This window comes from Eptatretus burgeri, chromosome 5, assembly GCF_056783735.1.
Source record: "Eptatretus burgeri isolate ZD-2024b chromosome 5, Ebu_testis_v1, whole genome shotgun sequence".
In the NCBI taxonomy this organism is placed as follows: domain Eukaryota; kingdom Metazoa; phylum Chordata; class Myxini; order Myxiniformes; family Myxinidae; genus Eptatretus; species Eptatretus burgeri.
The window spans coordinates 49,466,012-49,485,593 of NC_140965.1; the positions used below are offsets into that span (position 1 = coordinate 49,466,012).

The 19,582-nt window shown below is 49.8% G+C and overlaps 1 protein-coding gene across 1 annotated transcript in view; it reads left to right on the forward strand.

Moving 5' to 3' along the window:
* Nucleotides 1-406: 406 nt before the first annotated feature.
* LOC147026400 (procollagen galactosyltransferase 1-like) overlaps nt 407-19,582 on the forward strand; it is a 67,153-nt gene continuing 47,977 nt past the window's right edge. Inside the window, exons 1-2 of the mRNA XM_085881805.1 lie at nt 407-762; nt 9,861-9,971. Of these exons, the coding sequence (XP_085737931.1) occupies nt 527-762; nt 9,861-9,971 (347 nt within the window). The 5' untranslated portion in view covers nt 407-526. The remainder of the gene's footprint in view (nt 763-9,860; nt 9,972-19,582) is intronic.

Sequence of the window (19,582 nt, forward strand, 5' to 3'; positions counted from 1 at the left end):
ACAACCCAAATGGGAATGTCCGTGAGTAGTAGCCATTGCATGATGTTCCTTATCGGTTGTTCTGATGGGGAATTCCCTGCCATCTGCCGTCTCGTCTCTTCATTCCCCTCCTCTTCATCATGCCCCGCCTCCTTATCATGCCCCGCCTCTTGATCATGCCCCGCCTCCTTATCATGCTCCGCCTCTTGATCATGCCCCGCCTCTTTATCATGCCCCGCCTCCTTTTCATGCCCCGCCTCCTTATCATGCTCCGCCTCTTGATCATGCCCCGCCTCCTTATCATGCCCCGCCTCCTTTTCATGCCCCGCCTCTTGATCATGCCCCGCCTCCTTATCATGCCCCGCCTCTTTATCATGCTCCGCCTCTTGATCATGCCCCTCCCCTTACTCCTCCTCCCAATCGCAAGCCCCACCCCCTGGGTTTCCGTTCCTTCTTTGCGGTTGTGTCGTGTTGTCTCTGTCTTCCCATTCTTCCCTCACGTGTTTCCTATTCTGTGCCCCCCTCCCCTCGTCCCCACATACCCCCAATGGCCGTTCCACGGCAAGTTTGGTGTTTTGTTCCACTGGGTATCCTGGTATTCTTTTTGTTCGTTGTGCGGACATCCGATGCTTTCTTCGCCGAGGAGCGCGTCCTTCCTGAATCCCACCTCACGGAGCCGACCGTCCTGCTCGCTCTGCTCGCCAGAAATACGGCGCATACCCTTCCATTCTTCTTGGGCGCCATTGAAAGGCTGGAATACCCCAAGAACCGCATGGCGTTATGGTGCGGCTCCAGTGGGGGTCAGAGGGGGGTTGAAGGGGGGTTAGTACGAAGTGGGGTGGAGTCTGATGGATTGACAGTTTAGGCCGATTAGAGGATGCAGGTAGAGTTTGGAGGTGTATGGGGGCCGGCGGAGGGGGTGAAGTAGTTTAGGTGATGGGGGGGATGTGGGTATGGTGGAGGGAGAGAGTTTGGAGGTGTTGTTGGATGAGGGTGAGTTTAGTGATCGGGATTTATCGTGGAGGGAAAATTTAAGATTTGAGGGATGGTTGGGGGGGGGGTGACAGTTTTGAGGGTGGGTTGGAGGAGAAATTTGGAGCGCAAAGAGGGAGTGGGGGATGGACTAGGGTGGATGGAGAGGTGTGGGTGGAGCAAGCCGGAGGGAGAGGTGTGGGTGGAACAGGCCGGAGGGTGAGGTGTGGGTGGAGCATGCCGGAGGGAGAGGTGTGGGTGGAGTATGCCGCAGGGAGAGGTGTGGGTGTAGCATGCCAGAGGGAGAGGTGTGGGTGGAGCATGCCGGAGGGAGAGGTGAGGGTGCAACATGCCAGAGGGAGAGGTGTGGGTGGAGAATGCCAGAGGGAGAGGTGTGGGTGGAGAATGCCGGAGGAAGAGGTGTGGGTGGAGCATGCCGGAGGGAGAGGTGAGGGTGCAACATGCCAGAGGGAGAGGTGTGGGTGGAGAATGCCAGAGGGAGAGGTGTGGGTGGAGAATGCCGGAGGGAGAGGTGTGGGTGGAGTATGCCAGAGGGAGAGGTGTGGGTAAAGCATGCCAGAGGGAGAGGTGTGGGTGGAGCATGCCGGAGGGAGAGGTGTGGGTGAAACATGCCAGAGCAAGAGGTGTGGGTAAAGCATGCCGGAGGGAGAGGTGTGGGTAAAGCATGCCAGAGGGAGAGGTGTGGGTGCAACATGCCAGAGCAAGAGGTGTGGGTGCAACATGCTGGAGGGAAAGAATTTTTCTGTGATTCTTCACCCTTGAGAGATAGGGCAAATAACTATATATTAGTTCTGTAAAGAAAGATATCTCAAAGGTTATGGAATTATTTGGTCAAAATTTGGTGGACAGGTTGGGTGTGTGACAAGGACAAATTGATTAGACTTTGGTGAAGATCCAAATCTGGATCTGGATCTGAGAATGAAATTATTTTTAAAAAGTGATTATATTAACCATTGAGAGAGAGGGCCAAAAACGATATATACAGTGGCATGATATTTCTGAACATTGTGGACATGATATGACAAATCTTGGTTGATGAGTTAGTGAGAACAAGCCGATTAAATTTTGGTTAAGGTGCGGATGCATATCTGGCCGATCAGTGGGATACAAAATGTAAACTAATCAGTAATCAGCCTGGTGGTGATATGCTCTCTACCGAGTGCCATTCTAATTATCGCTTGCAGTGCTGGATATTCATTTTTCAGTCATCGGTTTCCTATATCGAACTATCTGTACAGCTCCATATGAAGTTTCCTATATTCGGCTCTCCACAAGATCTCCATATGAGGTTTCTTATATTCGGCTCTCCACAAGATCTCCATATGAGGTTTCCTATATTCAGCTCTCCACAAGATCTCCATTCTCCATATGAGGTTTCCTAGATTGGACTATCTGCACGATCTCCACATGAGGTTTCCAAGATTGGATTATTTGCACGATCTCCACATGAGGTTTCCTAGATTGCACTATCTTCACGGTCTCCACATGAGGTTTCCTAGATTGGACTATCTGCACGATTTCCATATGAGGTTTCCTAGATTGGACTATCTGCACGATCTCCACATGAGGTTTCCAAGATTGGACTATTTGCACGATCTCCACATGAGGTTTCCTAGATTGGACTATCTGCACGATCTCCACATGAGGTTTCCTAGATTGGACTATCTGCACGATCTCCACATGAGGTTTCCTAGATTGGACTATCTGCACGGTCTCCACATGAGGTTTCCTAGATTGGACTATCTGCACGGTCTCCACATGAGGTTTCCTAGATTGCACTATCTGCACGGTCTCCACATGAGGTTTCCTAGATTGCACTATCTGCACGATCTCCACATGAGGTTTCCTAGATTGCACTATCTGCACGGTCTCCACATGAGGTTTCCTAGATTGCACTATCTGCACGGTCTCCACATGAGGTTTCCTAGATTGGACTATGTGCACGATCTCCACATGAGGTTTCCTAGATTGGACTATCTGCACGGTCTCCACATGAGGTTTCCTAGATTGCACTATCTGCACGATCTCCACATGAGGTTTCCTAGATTGCACTATCTGCACGATCTCCACATGAGGTTTCCTAGATTGCACTATCTGCACGGTCTCCACATGAGGTTTCCTAGATTGGACTATGTGCACGGTCTCCACATGAGGTTTCCGAGATTGGACTATGTGCACGATCTCCACATGAGGTTTCCTAGATTGGACTATCTGCACGGTCTCCACATGAGGTTTCCTAGATTGCACTATCTGCACGATCTCCACATGAGGTTTCCTAGATTGCACTATCTGCACGGTCTCCACATGAGGTTTCCTAGATTGGACTATCACTTTCTTTTATGCGAAACAACTCTTTCTGAAGGGCCCCTCGCTGTGTCTTCAATGAAAGAAGACATGGTTAACTTTTCATCCCAGACCAGGTTAACAGGGCTTGAACATGGTTAACTTTTCATCCCAGACCAGGTTAACAGGGCTTGAATATGACTGTGTTCTCTTGTTTAATTATTTCATAATTTGTTTGTGCAGAACAGCACTAAACGTTGAGCCACTTTGCCCGCTGTTTTCTTGATAATTCCTGTTTATGTTGCTTGATATGTTACAATTCCTGGGACCGTGGGGCACAATAAAACGATCTATCCTTTAGCACCTTAAGACGGCACAAAAGGATGGCATTTTCACTTTGAAATTGCACCAGCTCATCTATAATTGTCATTGTAAGCACCTCGCTTCGTCTCCCATAATGGCGGCAGCATTATGTAGCCTCCTTCTGTCATGGCTCACAGGTTCAAGTCCAAATTAATTCCACATTAGCAGAGAGTGACACAGCTGTTGTTTGTCTGTCAGTGGGTTGCTTGTGCAATGTAAAGTAACCTGTATAAAGCAAGAGAGTTTTCCAGATTATAGGATAGGTAATTTATCTGGCTGAGGAATACGACTGTGCCCAACACTGACTTTGAGGTGCTCCAACCTCCAATGGGGGAGAAAAGGAGGTATCCCATTCATTAAATTGATAGCGTTACATTGACTGTGCAAGTGAAGGAAATTAGAAGGACAAGCATAAAGGTGGCCTTGTGTGCAGCAAGTCATGAGCTTGACAGGTGGTGCAGGATGCCAGACTGTGTTGACTGCCGAAGATGTGGTGTGTGCAGTGAGAAGGTCCTCGTGCTTAAGATTTGTGGCCTCTGTCCATTGCTGAGAGAAAAAACAGCAGCATGGCCATCGTTGAGAGTTTGGGATGGAATCCAAGCTGATGCTGAGAGATAAGGTCAGGTCAGGTATGGGAGCATGTGCCAGAACAGCGCGTCGCTGCGTCCACTTTCCGCCGGTACTCCAGGGGCCTCCGTCTGGCCATCCCCCAGGCAGATGCCAGGCCCATCCCCATCTCCTTGAGATGATGGTCAACCTGCTGCAACCATGAAGCACGTGGTCGGCCCACTGGCCTCCTCCACTCATGAGACTCCCTCGCTGAGAGAATCTGGTGAGCAGGATCAGCATCAGGAAAACGAGCCACATGTCCATACAGCCGCAGCTGACGCTCACGGACTATGCAGGTAACAAATCTCATCCGAGTCTCTCTCAGCAACCGCTCGTTGGACACAAAATCCGACCAGCGATAGCCAAGGATTCTCCGAAGAGACCTGGTACCAAAGGAATTAAGTCTCCGTCTCAGATCCTTGGTCAAAGTCCAAGTCTCGCACCCATAGAGCAAGACTGGAAGTACCAAGGACCTGAAGACTCGGACTTTCGTCCTCCCGCACAGGTACCGGCAGCGCCACACCCCATGATCCAGTGAATCCATGACTCCCAGGCCCGACCCAGACGTCTATTGACCTCCGGCTCACAACCTGCGGAGACATGAATATCACTGCCAAGGTAAGTGAATCTATCCACGACCTCAACATCCTCACCACAAACAGACACAGACAGGACAGCAGCATCCAAGATGTCACCGAAAGCCTGGATCTTAGTTTTGACCCAAGAAACTGCAATCCCAACGGCTCCGACTCCTCATTCAGCACCTCGAGGGCCCCCAAGAGGATGTCTAAAGTCTCCGCAAAGATGACTGCATCATCTGCAAAATCAAGGTCCGAGATCTTGACATTGCCAAACGATGCACCGCAACTTGATCTCTCTGACATCCTCCCAAAAATCCAGTCCATACAAGTGCTGAAAAGTGTGGGGGCAAGTACACATCCCTGACGGACTCCAGTAACAACTGGAAATAAGTCAGAGATGGTACCACCACACTTCACAGCACTCTCAGTACCAGAGTAGAGTTCAGACATCAGATCGATCAGTTTCGGTGGCACCCCACGAAGACCAAGAATCCTCCAGAGGACATCCCGATTCACTGAATCGAACGCTTTACAGATATCAACATATGCTGCAAGCAGCCCCTGCCGAAACTCTCGTCTGCGTTCGGTGAGGACACGAAGTGCAAGGATACGGTCAATCGTTGACCTCTTTGGTGTAAAGCCTGATTGCTCTGGATGCTGGTGCTCAAGCAGATGGTGGCGAACCCTATCAAGAATTATCCGAGCAAAGACCTTGCCCGGCACTGAGAGCAGCGTCACCCCTCGGTAGTTGTTGCAGTCTTGGCGATCACCCTTTCCTTTCCAGAGAGGGACAACAAGGCCCCTCTTCCAGTCAGTTGGGATGATGCCTGTGTTCCAGGCAGAGCACAAAACTGCATGCAACGACACGAGTGCAGCATTTCCACCAGCCTTGAGAAGTTCAGCATGGATGCCACAGATCCCTGGAGCTTTGCCCCGTTTCAACTGGTTCACCGCAGCCCGTGTTTCCACAAGCGATGGTGGACCACAGTTGATTCGAGGGTCAGCAACAGGGATTGTAACACCCTTGACGTCCAACTCGACAGCTGGGGGATCAGCCTGGTACAACCGCTCAAAGTAACTGGCCCAGCGGGCCTTCACTTCAGACTCCTCTGTCAAGAGCCGACCACTCTCTGCTCGAACTGCAGTGCTCCGAGGGATGGGCTTGGATGAACGTAATGCGCGAATTCCCCTGTAAGCGGGACGAGAATCACCTGTCCACAGGTGATGCTCTACCCCCTCACAGATTCCTCGCACATAGGCCTCCTTGTCCACCCTCAGTGCACGTACAGTTTTACGCCTCAGCTCCCTGAACAGCTCAGCTCTGCCATTCAGCCTGGCCCTGCGACTCTGGTCAATGGTATCCAGTGTCCCTTGAGAGACAAAATTCTTCTTTGCCCTGCGGTGAACTCCAAGGCATCCACCGGCAACATCAAGGACGGTGGTCTTGAAGGTGCTCCACAACTCTTCAGGACCCCCCAAAGCACCCAGACCCCCCAAGTGTCCACTCAGCCTGTTCGCAAACTCCAGCTACTCTCTCATCCCTGAGCTTGGCAACATCCAGCCTAGGCTGGGATGGTACCATTCTCCAGGATTTAAGGTGTAGCTTTAGAGTTGCTACAACAAGCCTGTGGTCAGTATTGAGGAACTGAGCACTCCGGTAGACCCTGCAGTTCTGGATCATCCTCCAACGACCGTCAATGAGGACATGGTCAATCTCCTTTGCCACACCGCCAGCGTTGGAATACCAAGTCCAGCGATGAGCTTGTGGGCGCTGAAACCATGAACCAGCCACCCTAAGTCCATGACTTCTTGCAAAGTCAAGGAACTTAGTGCTATTCTGGTTCATAGTTCCTCATACACACAACCAACACACACCTCATAACCGTCCCTATCAGTTCCAGTCGATGCATTGAAATCCCCCAAGACTAGAAGTGTATCTCGTCTGGGGCACTGATCAACCACAGACTCGAGTGTGGCGTAGAATGCATCCTTCACGGTGAGATCACTCGCCTCAGTCGGAGCATAAATAGAGACCAGGGAAATGACACCTAAAGGCCCGGTCACACCTTGACGTTTTAGCCAACGTATGCCGATTTTTGAATTTTTTTTCTAAAACGCTGGCACACGTTGAATACGTTATGGGTAAGTTTTGATAGCATTGAGAGCACGCTGGCATACGTCGTAGTACGTTGCCATACGTCGTTGTACGTTGGCTTTAAACGTTGTACTTTTTGGTTGTCCTCAAATTTTTTCATGCTTGAAATTTCACGACGTATGCCGGCGTATGACTCACACATTCCGCTACGCTGGCCACAAGTTGTAGGCACGGTCTGCGATCGTTGACAGACGTCAACACATGCTACTTGTAAGTTAATCATAAGTTGAGACACGCCGAGGTAATGTTTAGAGTACCCGAAACTTATTTCTAACCTATGATTAACATGTTGTTGGCACGTTACGCGATCGTTGCCACACGTCGACAGACATTACTTTTAAGTTACTCATAGGCTGAAAGATGTCGGTATAATGGATCGTCCTTGCGTCAGCGTCCACGGCCACGGCCAGGACACTTATTTGCAGCATTCTTCAAGCTTTTCTTCAGCATGACGAGGATGTTCACACTTCGATGTCTAGCTTGGCTATGATTCCAATTGTCCATCGGCAGCGTCTATTTAAAATAGTCGAGTTTGAGCGTTTTAACACGTTCAGAAGAAACGCTTCAAATTTCCAAACCCCAGCGTCAAAAAAAAAAACAAAATAAAACAAAGGCGAGTGACAGCAATTTAAATCGTTCATTGTAAACAATGAAACTAGCTGAGTGGTACCGTTTAAAAGTCGTTGAGTGTAAAAAAATTCAAATTGTTGAGCGCAAGCGTCTGGTTTCAATAGTGGAGATGCAGCCATTTAAATCGTTGAGTGGCAGCCTAGGAACCTACCCGTGGACACGCGGACGCAAGGACGATCCATCATAACCCACACCTTCCCCCTCACACCCACCTACTACTGCCAACATGAACAAACTACTACTAATACTAATACAGATACTGATACTGATACTGTTACTGCTGACATGGACATCGACTCAAAAAGGACTTGAAAACACTGTTGGGTTCCCCTTTTATGAGCAGCATTTTTATATACCAATTCCCAAAACCGCTGGGAACACGTCTTTATATGGCAGTTGTAAGCTAGAAACACGTTCATTTATTTTTTTTGTCGACCGGAAGACGTCATTGGAATACGTCTACATACGTCGATGTGTGTTGGGGCTACGTAAAGAATTGGTTCAAAGCACGTCAAACATAAGTTAGAAATAAGTTTCGCGTAAAAAAGACATTACCGCGACGTGTTTCAACTTATGAGTAGCTTATAAGTAGCCTTTGTGGACGTGTGTAAGCGTCCACATATCGTGTGTAAAACTTATCCCCATCGCATGCGAACGTGTGTCATACGCCGAGTACGTCGTAAAATTTTGAACATGTTTAAAATTTCTTGACGTACTCTACTTACTACGACTTATGATAGCGTATTTAGCGTTCTACTCGCGCATACCAAACTTACCCATACCGTATTTGACGTGCCCCAACGTTTTAGACACACTTTTTGTTACGTCGGCATACGCTGGCAAGATCGCCAAGGTGTGACCGCGATGTTGTCACTTCCATTTCTATGGCAGTTATGATTCGAATCGTTGTGCGTCAGCCTTTTCATAGGCTACGTCACGACATCGTCGGCGATGCATGCAACGCGCTATGCCTGAGTTAGACTATCGTTGGGCATAGGTTGTGTAGGCCAACAACAGGTTCAGCATTCGTTGGTATAAGTTATCTATAACACAACGAAACATTCTGTGTAGTTACCAATGCGTTATACATAAGACCAAGTCGCTATGAATACGTCCGAATCTTTAAAAAAAAACATCAAAAGTTCAACGTAAGCCAGCGTTTTACATACATTTTAATACGTTGCCATCGCTGGCTAAAACGTCAAGGTGTGACTGGGCCTTAAGGAGTGACGAATCCTTAATCTCATAATACGCTCGTTGACCGGTGTTACCTCAATTATCATTTGGGTCAGCTTATTGGACACAGCTACAGCAACTCCTTGGGTATGGTAACCATCAGAGCGACCAGACCAATAGTAGGTGTAACCACCCACCATTATCTCACCGCAATCCGGTCTCCGAACCTCAGAGAGAGCTGCAATCCCGATGTCCAAACGCTTGAGCTCAGATGATAACAGAGACAGGTGATCATCCTCTCTTAGGGATAGGACATTCCAGGCACCCACCCGAAGGGACCGCCTCAGGTTAACCCAAGGAGACCGCCGTCTGGTGGACGACACCTCAGCACCACTCCGAAACACTCTCCCGCAATCTGACCCATGGATGTTACCCCGTGGTTTCCCTCCTATCATCAAAGATTGGGGGTCCCGAAGGCTTTGCCCCAATCCCGTCATCCGGTGAGCTGCCCTGCGAAGGGAAGCTGCACAGGAGGTACTCCCACGGAGTGGGTTTTCAGATTTTTTTGCGTTTTGCGGAATGAAGGGTTTTACGGTGGCCGGAGTGCAAATCCTGCCACCAACCTCCTAAAAAGAAGTAACCCAGCTGCAGGAGGACGTCCGCAGACACAGTTGGGCACTAGATATGGATGGCCGTTGGCTCACAAGGAGCTCCTCCGCCCTTTGACAGGTTTTGTTTTTAATCCTGTTGGGTGTTCATATCCAAACACCCTCCTCACCAGAAAACCTGGTGGGGGAGACGGTTTAGTCGCCGACAACCCGACCATGGAACAGGTTAGTACAGGTTTACATGGTACCTGTAGCAGGTCACAGATCGAACCTGACCTGACTGACAAGTCTGACAATCAAGACTGACAATGACAAACAAGACTGACAATCAGAGATCAGGCTGTTTGAAATTAAGTAGAAATTGACATCGGCAGCAATGATGGATTCCACGACTTTGCTTGTACAATAATTGGATGTAAGCTTACTGGCCACTTGGAAGTTTGTTATTTTGTTGTCTGTCTTGTGTGTTTGTGCTGCTTGCAGGGTAGCCTCAGATCACAATTTGGACAACACATCATCAGTGTTGCTCGAATGGTTGGTGAAAGTGCAGCACGAGTACCATTACATTGAGTGGAGACCAATGGAGGAACCCAGGTAAGGAAGGTCCATTTCTGCAGAAAAGTTATTGGAACATGGTATTTTTTTGCATGTATGTGTATTGTTTTTCATTTTGTTATAGTTGCAACAGTCATTATAATTGTAATAAAGTGAGACTTCCTGCCCAGCTGTGCATTTAAGCTCTTTGTTTTGTTTTAAAGATAACATTAACTCAATATCTGGAGAAAGGGAAGTTTGAGGGTGGGGGCTGTAGATAGGTAGAGGACAAGAAAGATTATACTTTGATGAAAGCATTTTGCATATCTAAGTTGAAGTTTCCTTTCTTAGTTTGTAGATGACTTTAAATATCAACTTCCTGTGAGGCTATTGGGGCTTGTGGATTTCATAAATAAGAAGAGTGGGGTGTGGCTGAGTTGAAGCACTGACAAGTCACAGTGGAGAAGAGAGGAATTTTTGATACCAGGATGTGTAAGATAGAAATTGCATTTGGATTTCGAAAAAGTAGTCATTTGAAGGCTGGGAGAGATAAGGAGGAATTACAGGCAAAGCATGTAAAGCAGAGATGAACGAGAATGGCACTCATTAGAGCACATACCTCCATCAGGCTGAACAGTTTACATGTTGTATTCCACTGACAGGCCAGATCTACATCCGGACCTTCCCAAAATATAATAAGCTTGGTCTTGTCACCTCATCCACCAGGTTTTGTGATAATCCATCCACAACTTTTTGAAATATTGTGCTACAGTGCCTTCAGAAAGTATTCACACCCTTGATTTTTTTCACATTTTGTTGTATTACAGCCTGAATTTAATTTTCGTTCTCCTCCTCCTCCTCCTCCTCTTCCTTTTATAAGGGGTGAGGTCCGATGGCTCCAAGCTTCTGCCCTGCCTTGACCGTGATACTCCTCCATCTCACTATGTCGTCAGCCAACTCTCTCCACTCTCAAACCACCCCTTCATCGTTCCGAGGTCGGCAAAATGAGTAGCAGTGTACTGGTAGAGGGGTACAGCATCAGCGGCACAGCCACGCTCCAAGAAATTACAGCTACCAGGCAACCAAGCTGCCAAACGCAAGAACAGAACAGAACCACCCCTACCTTATGGATTTCCCTCCTCATACAATCCTCCCATCTAAACCGCTGTTTACCTCTTTTTCCTCCTACCTTGCTCCCTCAAGCTATCCACTCTGTTTGCCATTCTCTCTCCCCCCATCTGTGTCCAGCCCATCTCAGCCGGTATTTCACCAATCTCCCCGTCAAGCTCATCTGCACATCAATCTCCTCCCTCAGTTCATCCATCCTCTTTCTATCCACCATCTTCACTCCCACAGTCCTCCTGACCCAGTTGTTCTCACAAATCTGCAGCCCCTGTTGTTGTCTCTCTGTCAGTGCCACCATCTCCACGCCTTAATGTTAGGCCGATGTTACACATGACATCAGAACCTTCCCTTTCATTTTTCTTGACATATTTCTGTCTGCCATTACTCCCTCTACCCTCCTTCACGCATTTGCACCCACCTGAATCCTCCTCCGCACCTCTGCCTCAGACTTATCATCCCCAGTCACTCTGTCCCTCCCAGATACTCAAACCTATTTCCCTGTCTGATCTCCTTCCCCTCTAACCTGATATTCATTTCTTTTCTCGATTGCCCATCCCATGGCACCTCAGTGTTCTCCATACTCATTTTCAGCCCAGGATCCTCAAATGCCTCCTTCCACTCTCCCAGGACTTCCTGCATCTCCCGCCCACTCTCCAGCACGACGGCCAGATCGTCTGCATACAGCATCCTCCTCATACTACCCCTCAAACTCAGCTTCCTGCTTACCAGCTCCATCACCATGATGAACATGAGTTGGCCGAGAGAGCTTCCCTGCTCAAACTGATGTTCACACTTGTAATGTACTGAAATGGGAGATGCTTAGCAGGCAGACACGATGCGGAGGAACAGTCGAGCCGGGCTGTGTTGCACAAGTGCGAGCGCGGGCGTACTGTGCCCGCGGCTCCCCTTTATTCCGTATTCGGCACACTCACGAGCCGGCCAACTCCAGCATTACTACGACGCCTCAGGCGGCGCGCACACCTCATATCCCTTGCCGATACACTGACCCCCACGACCACTCCTCCCATCATCACGCCCATCATGCATCATCACCATGCCCTTCCCCGTAGGCCCGCAGACTCCACCACACTCCTCCCCCCTAAAACTATGATTATTAAATGATTACCATTATAAGAAGCATACAGAACACGAAGGACTCCGTATAATAATCATGGAAGTAAAATGAAAATAGTGAAGTATAACAGCACAGCACATCATATAATGTGTCGATGCGAGCGAGTGGAGCAGTAAAGGCCAGGTTCCAAAGACGGAGGTGTACAAAGCACCCCCCCCCCCCACCCTGACCGCGTTACCGATATGAAGCAGCAAATGAGAAGCACAGCAGCACTACGCAGCAAAAACGCCCCCAGGCGGCCCATGCTGACATGGCCCTCGCCGAGGTCGTGGGGACCTTTCGAGCCAACCTCCCCCGGCACCATCAAACGCCTCCGGCCCACTCCCCCCAGGCAGACCCGACGTAGATAAACATTCCGAGGCCGGAAGCCCGCTGTCTGGAAGCCGTGGCGCCAGCCTTGATCGACCTTGGCCGGGGGCACTGAACAGCGCCGCTGGCTGTACGCATTTAATGCTCCAAAACAACTCACGCACCACAATCAGTTGAGACGCCAACGCCCGCCCCAACGGCCTTGAGCGAACACAGAGAGCTGCGCTCGCAACCAGAGGTGGGGGTAACGCCGACCAGGGCACCAGTCTTGGTTCCGAGTCGACCTCCGAGACCCATACGGCAGCTAGACGGGAGCAACTCCATTTAAACCACACTGCAATCATAGGCTCGTTATAAATCACTACGAACATTATTCGAAGCATTGCAAACTCATTTTTCCGTACAGCGCGCTTTTCTGATAAAATCCCAGCACATGACAAAACAACTACCTGCGGCCCGGGACAATGGAAGGCCAACCCAACCTTTTTATTCGCCACCACCGCTCCTGAAGCCCCCACATCACATTGACCATAATACAACTCCCATTGACTGATCTCCGCCAAATCCACTTTTACACGAGAACTGCTGGCATTTATTTCAACAACGTTAAACTGCATCACTAGAGCAAGGAAAAACACATATGCCATGAACAACAATCCACAACCCACATCACGAGTCCGCTTCTTGGTTGTCGACTCGATGTTGTGACTCGCGACTCCCTTTAACGCCACGGGCTCACCGTCACCTGTTGAAGCTGCCTGCACAACACCGACGCGCATTGCCTCACGAACCCTGCCGAAGCGCGGGAACTCATCGCGAGAGCTGATCCGGCTCTCGCCGCTCCCGAACTGCACATCACCGCCGCAGGCAGCAACGAACGGCCGCTCCCGCTGCATCGACGCGGCCCCCGCCGCCAGAACCTCGCCCTCGATACTCGACGAAGGCCTCGAAGAGAGCACTGGCACATCTGGAGGTACGAACCGGAGATCCAGTCCGAGGTGCGCCAGCCAGTCCCGACCCAAAAGGGCGGGCCCCTCCCCTCGTACAACGAACACCGAGAGCCGGGCGCGTCGATCTCGGTAGCGCACTGAGACGTCGGCCCTCGCAAGCGGTGCAATCGCCTCACCGGTGTACGTGTATAACGACAAGGCCGTCTTGACCAGGCGAATACCGCGAAGACCACGAGCCGCCCGCTCATCCATGACCGACACTGCCGCCCCGGTATCCACGCAAAACTCAGTCGGTTGGCCATTCACTTCAACCTCCACCGTGAAAGGCGTCGTCATCTCCGAACCAACGGAAAACAGACTCAACCGTGGTTGCATCTCCCGCTCCGGCTCGCCGGCATCGTCAGGCCCCGGTTGCAGGCCGATCTCCAGGTCACTGGGGTCCTCTCGCACCTCGTCATCCAAGATCCCAACAGAGGCCCCCGCCATCCGACACACACGCTTCAAATGTCCCACCTTGTGACAATGCAAACACACGGTGTTCTTATACGGGCACATTTGTCGCAGGTGCGGACCCCCACACCCCCAGCAGCCGCGGAAAGTCCCTTCGCTCCAGGTGCGACCGTGCTGCGGTGCCCCTTCGCTCCCGGTGCGACCGTGCTGCGGTGCCCCTTCGCCCCCGGTGCGACCGTGCTGCGGTGCCCCTCGTCCCGCACCGCCAGGCGCGCGTGCGACCTGCGGCACTTGAGCCATCGCTCGGACTCCGGGCTGCACGACCTGCGGCACTTGTGCGGTCACCGCGTGGACCTCGGGATTAGCCGACATGCCCCAGCTGGAGCTACTCATTACGTCCTGGCCAGCAATGGCGCGGACATCCGTGAGTGTCTGCTCGACAGACGAAGCAGTCACGACCGCCGAGTCGAATGTGATGTCGGTCAATCGCAGGATGGCTGCTACCATCTTTGCGTCTCGCAGACCAGAAATAAAACGATCTCTGAGCCGTGTCGGACGCTCCTCTCATCATCACGCCCATCATGCATCATCACCATGCCCTTCCCCGTAGGCCCGCAGACTCCACCACAACACTGAACTCCTCAGACATCCCAGTACCAACCAAAACTCTTCCCTTCGTTCACTTTATATATCCTTCCACCAAGCTGACTTCTGCTTCCGGCACTCTCATCTATCTTAGTGTCACCATCACCATCTCTCTCAGGGACAGTGTCGTATGCCTTCTCCAGGTCCACAAATCCCAATGCCATCTCACCTTGCACCTTCAACCTCTTTTACACCAGCTGTCTCAGCACGAGCATCTCATCTATCGTCCCCCTCCCCTTTCTAAACCCCTGCTGCTCTTCTCCAATCTCCATCTCCACACTCGTTTTTATCCTCCCATCCAGATTCCTCTCCAGCACCTTCATTACATGACTGAGGAGCATAATGTCCCTGTACTTCCCCGGATCTTGAACATTGCCCTTTCCCTTCTATATCGGCACGATTAACCCTGTCCTCAACTCCTCAGGAATTGAACCCTCACTCGTATGTATGTGTATGTATGTATTGTTGCGAATTCGCGCCCGCCGGCATGCGAACGGCCACGTAACTCGAATCGCGGCACTTCGCCCACCGGACGGACAATTCTGTCGTGACCCTCTCAGACTAACGCCGGGAGCTAGTCACGGGTGGGCCTTTCGGCCTCACCACGATCGTGCCAATCGGCCCCCCGCGTGGGATAGGGTTGTTCGCCAAATTCGACCTACCTAAGTACCCACGCGGAGGGTAGACCGGGCGATCGCACCTCGCCGCAGGTCGACTCCGGACACGGGCCACTTAAGCGACCCGTTCCGTACTATCGGGATAACCGAGCGGTGTTATCGTCGGCCTCGACGGTTCCGATTAATTATCGGGCGTATTAAGCCCACTACCAACCCTTTACGTGAAGCAAGATGGAGATTCAATTAAAGAAGACGAAGCGAAACGGGAAAAAAGAGTTCAACATAATGCACATTTATTCCGCGGCACACGGAGAGCACACATATACAATTACAACAATTATGCACCAAAAGCAGATGTAACAAAAGAAACACAACAACGCAGATCTACTAGCGACTACGCGAGCACACGGCAACACTTACACAGTTTTACTTTACAGACGGCGCCGGCAACACATTTACTCAAAAGCAAAAGAAAAGGGCCACCCTCAAAGACAAGGGGGCAGACGGGGCCTGTGGGCCGCGAGACCGGGTGGATCCTACCCATGTCTTGTGATGAGCCGCAAATGTGGCGGCGCAGCGGTGCCCCGACTCCGCGCTCCTTCGCGGGTTTCGTTGGCACTGCTTGGAGTGGGGTGGGAACGGGGCCCCCCTTTTTGCACTATCTCAGCACGGGGGGGGGGGGGGAAGGGGGGAATTGTTGATGCTCTGGGGAAAGAGGATAGCTGGCTTGCTTGGGTCCCGCGACGAGCGACTCCACTGCGAGCTCGTCGCCGACCGCCGTCTTCCTTGCCTCGGACCCGAGCTATCCGGTCCCCTCCGCAATTCTCCTCAGCTGACTGCAACAAATCACCTCGACCGCGCTCCAGGCTCCAGGCTTCCTCTCTCTGCAGCTCCCCGACAGACTCCGAACCCCGACAGACTGACTCTCCTCCAGACCCGACTTGACTCTTCTCAAACTCGCCTTGACTCTTCTCCAACTGACTTGACTCTTCTCCAACTGACTTGACTCTTCTCCAACTCGCCTTGATTCTTCTCCAACTGACTCGACCGAAAAAAACTGACTCAATTCGCCCCGCGCTCGGCGCTTTATAGTCCGGCAGGAGAACCCATATGCAAATTTCTGGATCAGAACGAGCTCGGATCTTGAACCAGCCACGCTGGTTGAATCTTGAAACGAGCTGGTTGAATCTTGAACAGCCACGCTCGCCCATTGGACGGAGAAAAAGGGGCTTGAGTCTACCCTGATCCGAGAATTTGCATATATCGATTCTACTCCGACGTGCCTGGAGGCGGGGCCAAACCGCCCCGCGCTTGCTGATTGGACAGATCAGAAGTGGGCGTGTATCATTCCTGATCCGAATTCTCCTCGGAAAGGCCGCACTTTTCACCCGCGGCTCGGCGCGCGTCCCGCACGAGGCCAGGACAGCCTGACGCTCGGTGCCCACAAACGGTGCGGCAATGGCTGCAGAAGGAGAGGCGAAGGTGGTGGAGGGTTTAAAGTGGTAGTCCATGGCCATGGCGACGTTTGGAATGGCGGTGATGCGATGTTTGCGGGAGCGAGTTGTGAAGGTAAAGGTCGTGGCTGTTGGCGTTGTTGTTGTTGTTGTTGTTGTGAAGCGGCGTTGTGGTTGGTGGTTGTTGTGTGATGGCGGTTGAGACGTGATTGGTTCAAAATAAAGATAGAACAGAAAAACGACTATCTCAAAGGGTCGCAGCCCGAATGAATCACATTTATTCCCTCTAAACAACGGGTTTGGGGCTAACTACACATGTACTTACAGAGATACCTCACCTACGGGACCTGAATGGTGGTTTGCGAATTTCCTCAACCGCAACAGTATGTATGTATATATATATATATATATATATATATATATATATATATATATATATATATATATATATATATATATATATATATATATATATATATATATATATATATATATATATAATATTCAACAGCCTCTTTGTCCAACTAACTCTAACTTCTCTGCTGCAATTATCATCTCTGTTCACACCTCATTAATGCCTGGTGCTCTTCCCTTCTTCATCATTTTCAATGCTGTCCGTATTTTCTCCTCTGTGATCTCCACCAACTCCACTTTCCCGTTTACATAACGCGGTAGCTCCAGCTCGCCGTTGCTTCTTTCCCGGTTCAACAGCTCTTTGAAATATCCTTCACACACCTTCAATACTGCCCCCCTCTCTGTCACGAGCCTCTGGCCACCATCCTTAATCACCACCACCCCCCCCCCCATGTCCTGACTATCCTCATCCCTGTCACGAGACAATTTATATATTTATATATATATATATATATATATATTCTTCCTCCCACCGTCCTCTTCCAACTTGTTGTACACCTCTTCCATGTCATTGCTCGCCTTACCCACAGCTCTCCTTGCTGCTTTCTTCTTTTGCCCGTACAGATGTAGCAACCCCACATCCAGCTCCCTCCCCCTATCTTTGAACTTCTTTATCCTCTTCCAAACCTTCTTTTCACCAACTGCCTTCGCTACCTCCTCCATCCACCATACCTGGTTTAAATCCCATGCCAATGCACCCTTTCCTGATGTCCTTCCACACAAAACTGCTGCAATTCCCCTGAACGCCTCTCCATACACTACCAGTCGAAAGTTTTAGAACACCCCCATTTTTCCAGTTTTCACTGAAATTTAAGCAGTTTAATGTTTCCATGTACTCTGCAATTAAAGCACAGAACAAATAAACAATTGCAGATAAAAAATAAATCATGGAATCGTTTTGTTGAACAAAATTTAATCTAAATTTTTGACTCATCAAAGTAGCCACCTTTTGCAGATATAACAGCCGATCATACTCATGGCATTCTTTCTACAATGGAAATCAAATATTGTTCAGAAAGTTCTTCCCAACACTGTTGCAGAAGTTACCACAAATGTGTTGCACTTGTAGGTTGCTTTGCTTTCACCCTTCTGTCCAGTTCATCCCAAACCAGCTCGATGGAGTTTAAGTTTGGAGACAGTGCTCGCCATCCCATGATTTGAAGCTGACCGTCTTGTTCTTTTCCTCTAAGGTAGTTCTGACATCGCCTGGAGGTATGTTTTGGGTCGTTATCTTGCTGTTGGATGAACCCCTGACCAACTAGGCGTAGACCAGAGGGTATTACATGGCGCTGCAAAATGCTGTGGTAGCCCTTTTGGTTCAGGGTACCAGGTACCGACTCTGGATCCAGCAAAAGAGCCCCAGATCATCATGCTTCCTCCTCCATGGTTGACAGTTGGTGTCACACTGAGGAACCATCCTTTCGCCTACTCGACCGCGTACAAAAACCCTGCGTGATGAACCGAAGATTTCAAATTTTGATTCAACGGTCCATAAGACCTTCTTACAGTTTTCAGTAGTCCACTGGCGGTGCTTCATGGCCCAGGTAAGCCTCTTTTTCTTATTTTGCCATCTTAGCAATGGCTTTCTTACTGCCACTCGACCAGTCAAACCTGCAGCTCGAAGTCTTCTCTTCACAGTTGAAACTGAGACTTCCTGACTTGGACCAGTGTTAAGCTGTGCTTGAAGCTCCTGTCCTGTGAGCCGCCTATCATACAAGCTGTTGACTCAGAAACTTGTCTTCTGATTGTGTTGTGGCTTTGGGTCTGCCAGACCTCTTCCTGTCAGAGTTTCCTCCAGTTTCCAAGTGCCCTTTGATGGTGTAGGAAACTGTACTCACTGACACCTTGGCTTTCCTTTGCAATTTCTCTAAAGGAAAGACCTACACTTTTAAGGGTTATAATGTAGTAGGAGAGCTGGCTGAGCTTCATTCTCAAATTTGCACCCAAAAGGTTTGTTGATCTCATTGGCCAGTGAAGACCATCCGATTTATAAAAAGTGATTTCTTAAGTGCGACTTTCCTGGGGTTAAGGATTATTTGATCCTTCAAGTAGACCCTTCTAGCCCTTCCAATCTAAACTTCGCGCCCAAACTGCCCCTTCGGTATTTGGACACATAGTGTGAGATGTGTTTTAATTACATTTGTTAAGAAGTTTTAATCCCTGGGGTTAACAGACAAGAAAGGGCTAATTAAGGGTTCATTAAGAGTTAAATCTTAAATTGGCGCCCAACACCCGTTCTGATCTCATAAGATTGCTTTACCCGTCCACCAACTAAATTCATCACTTAAGAACGATTTTTGTCTGGGGTTTACGGATAAGAAGGGTCTTAAGGGTGCAAGGGTCTTCACAAAGCCCTTGGAAAAATAATTTGATTGAGCTGACGCCCATTCATTTGCATGACGGGGGTCTATAGATAGTTACAAAAAACACAAATTACAACCATTTAAGAAACCATAGTGCCTGGGGTTAATGAATAAGAAAGGGGTAATTTAGGGTTCATTAAAGGTTCAATCTCAATTTGGCGCCCAACATCCGTTCTGATCTCATAAGATTGCTTCACCCACCCACTAAC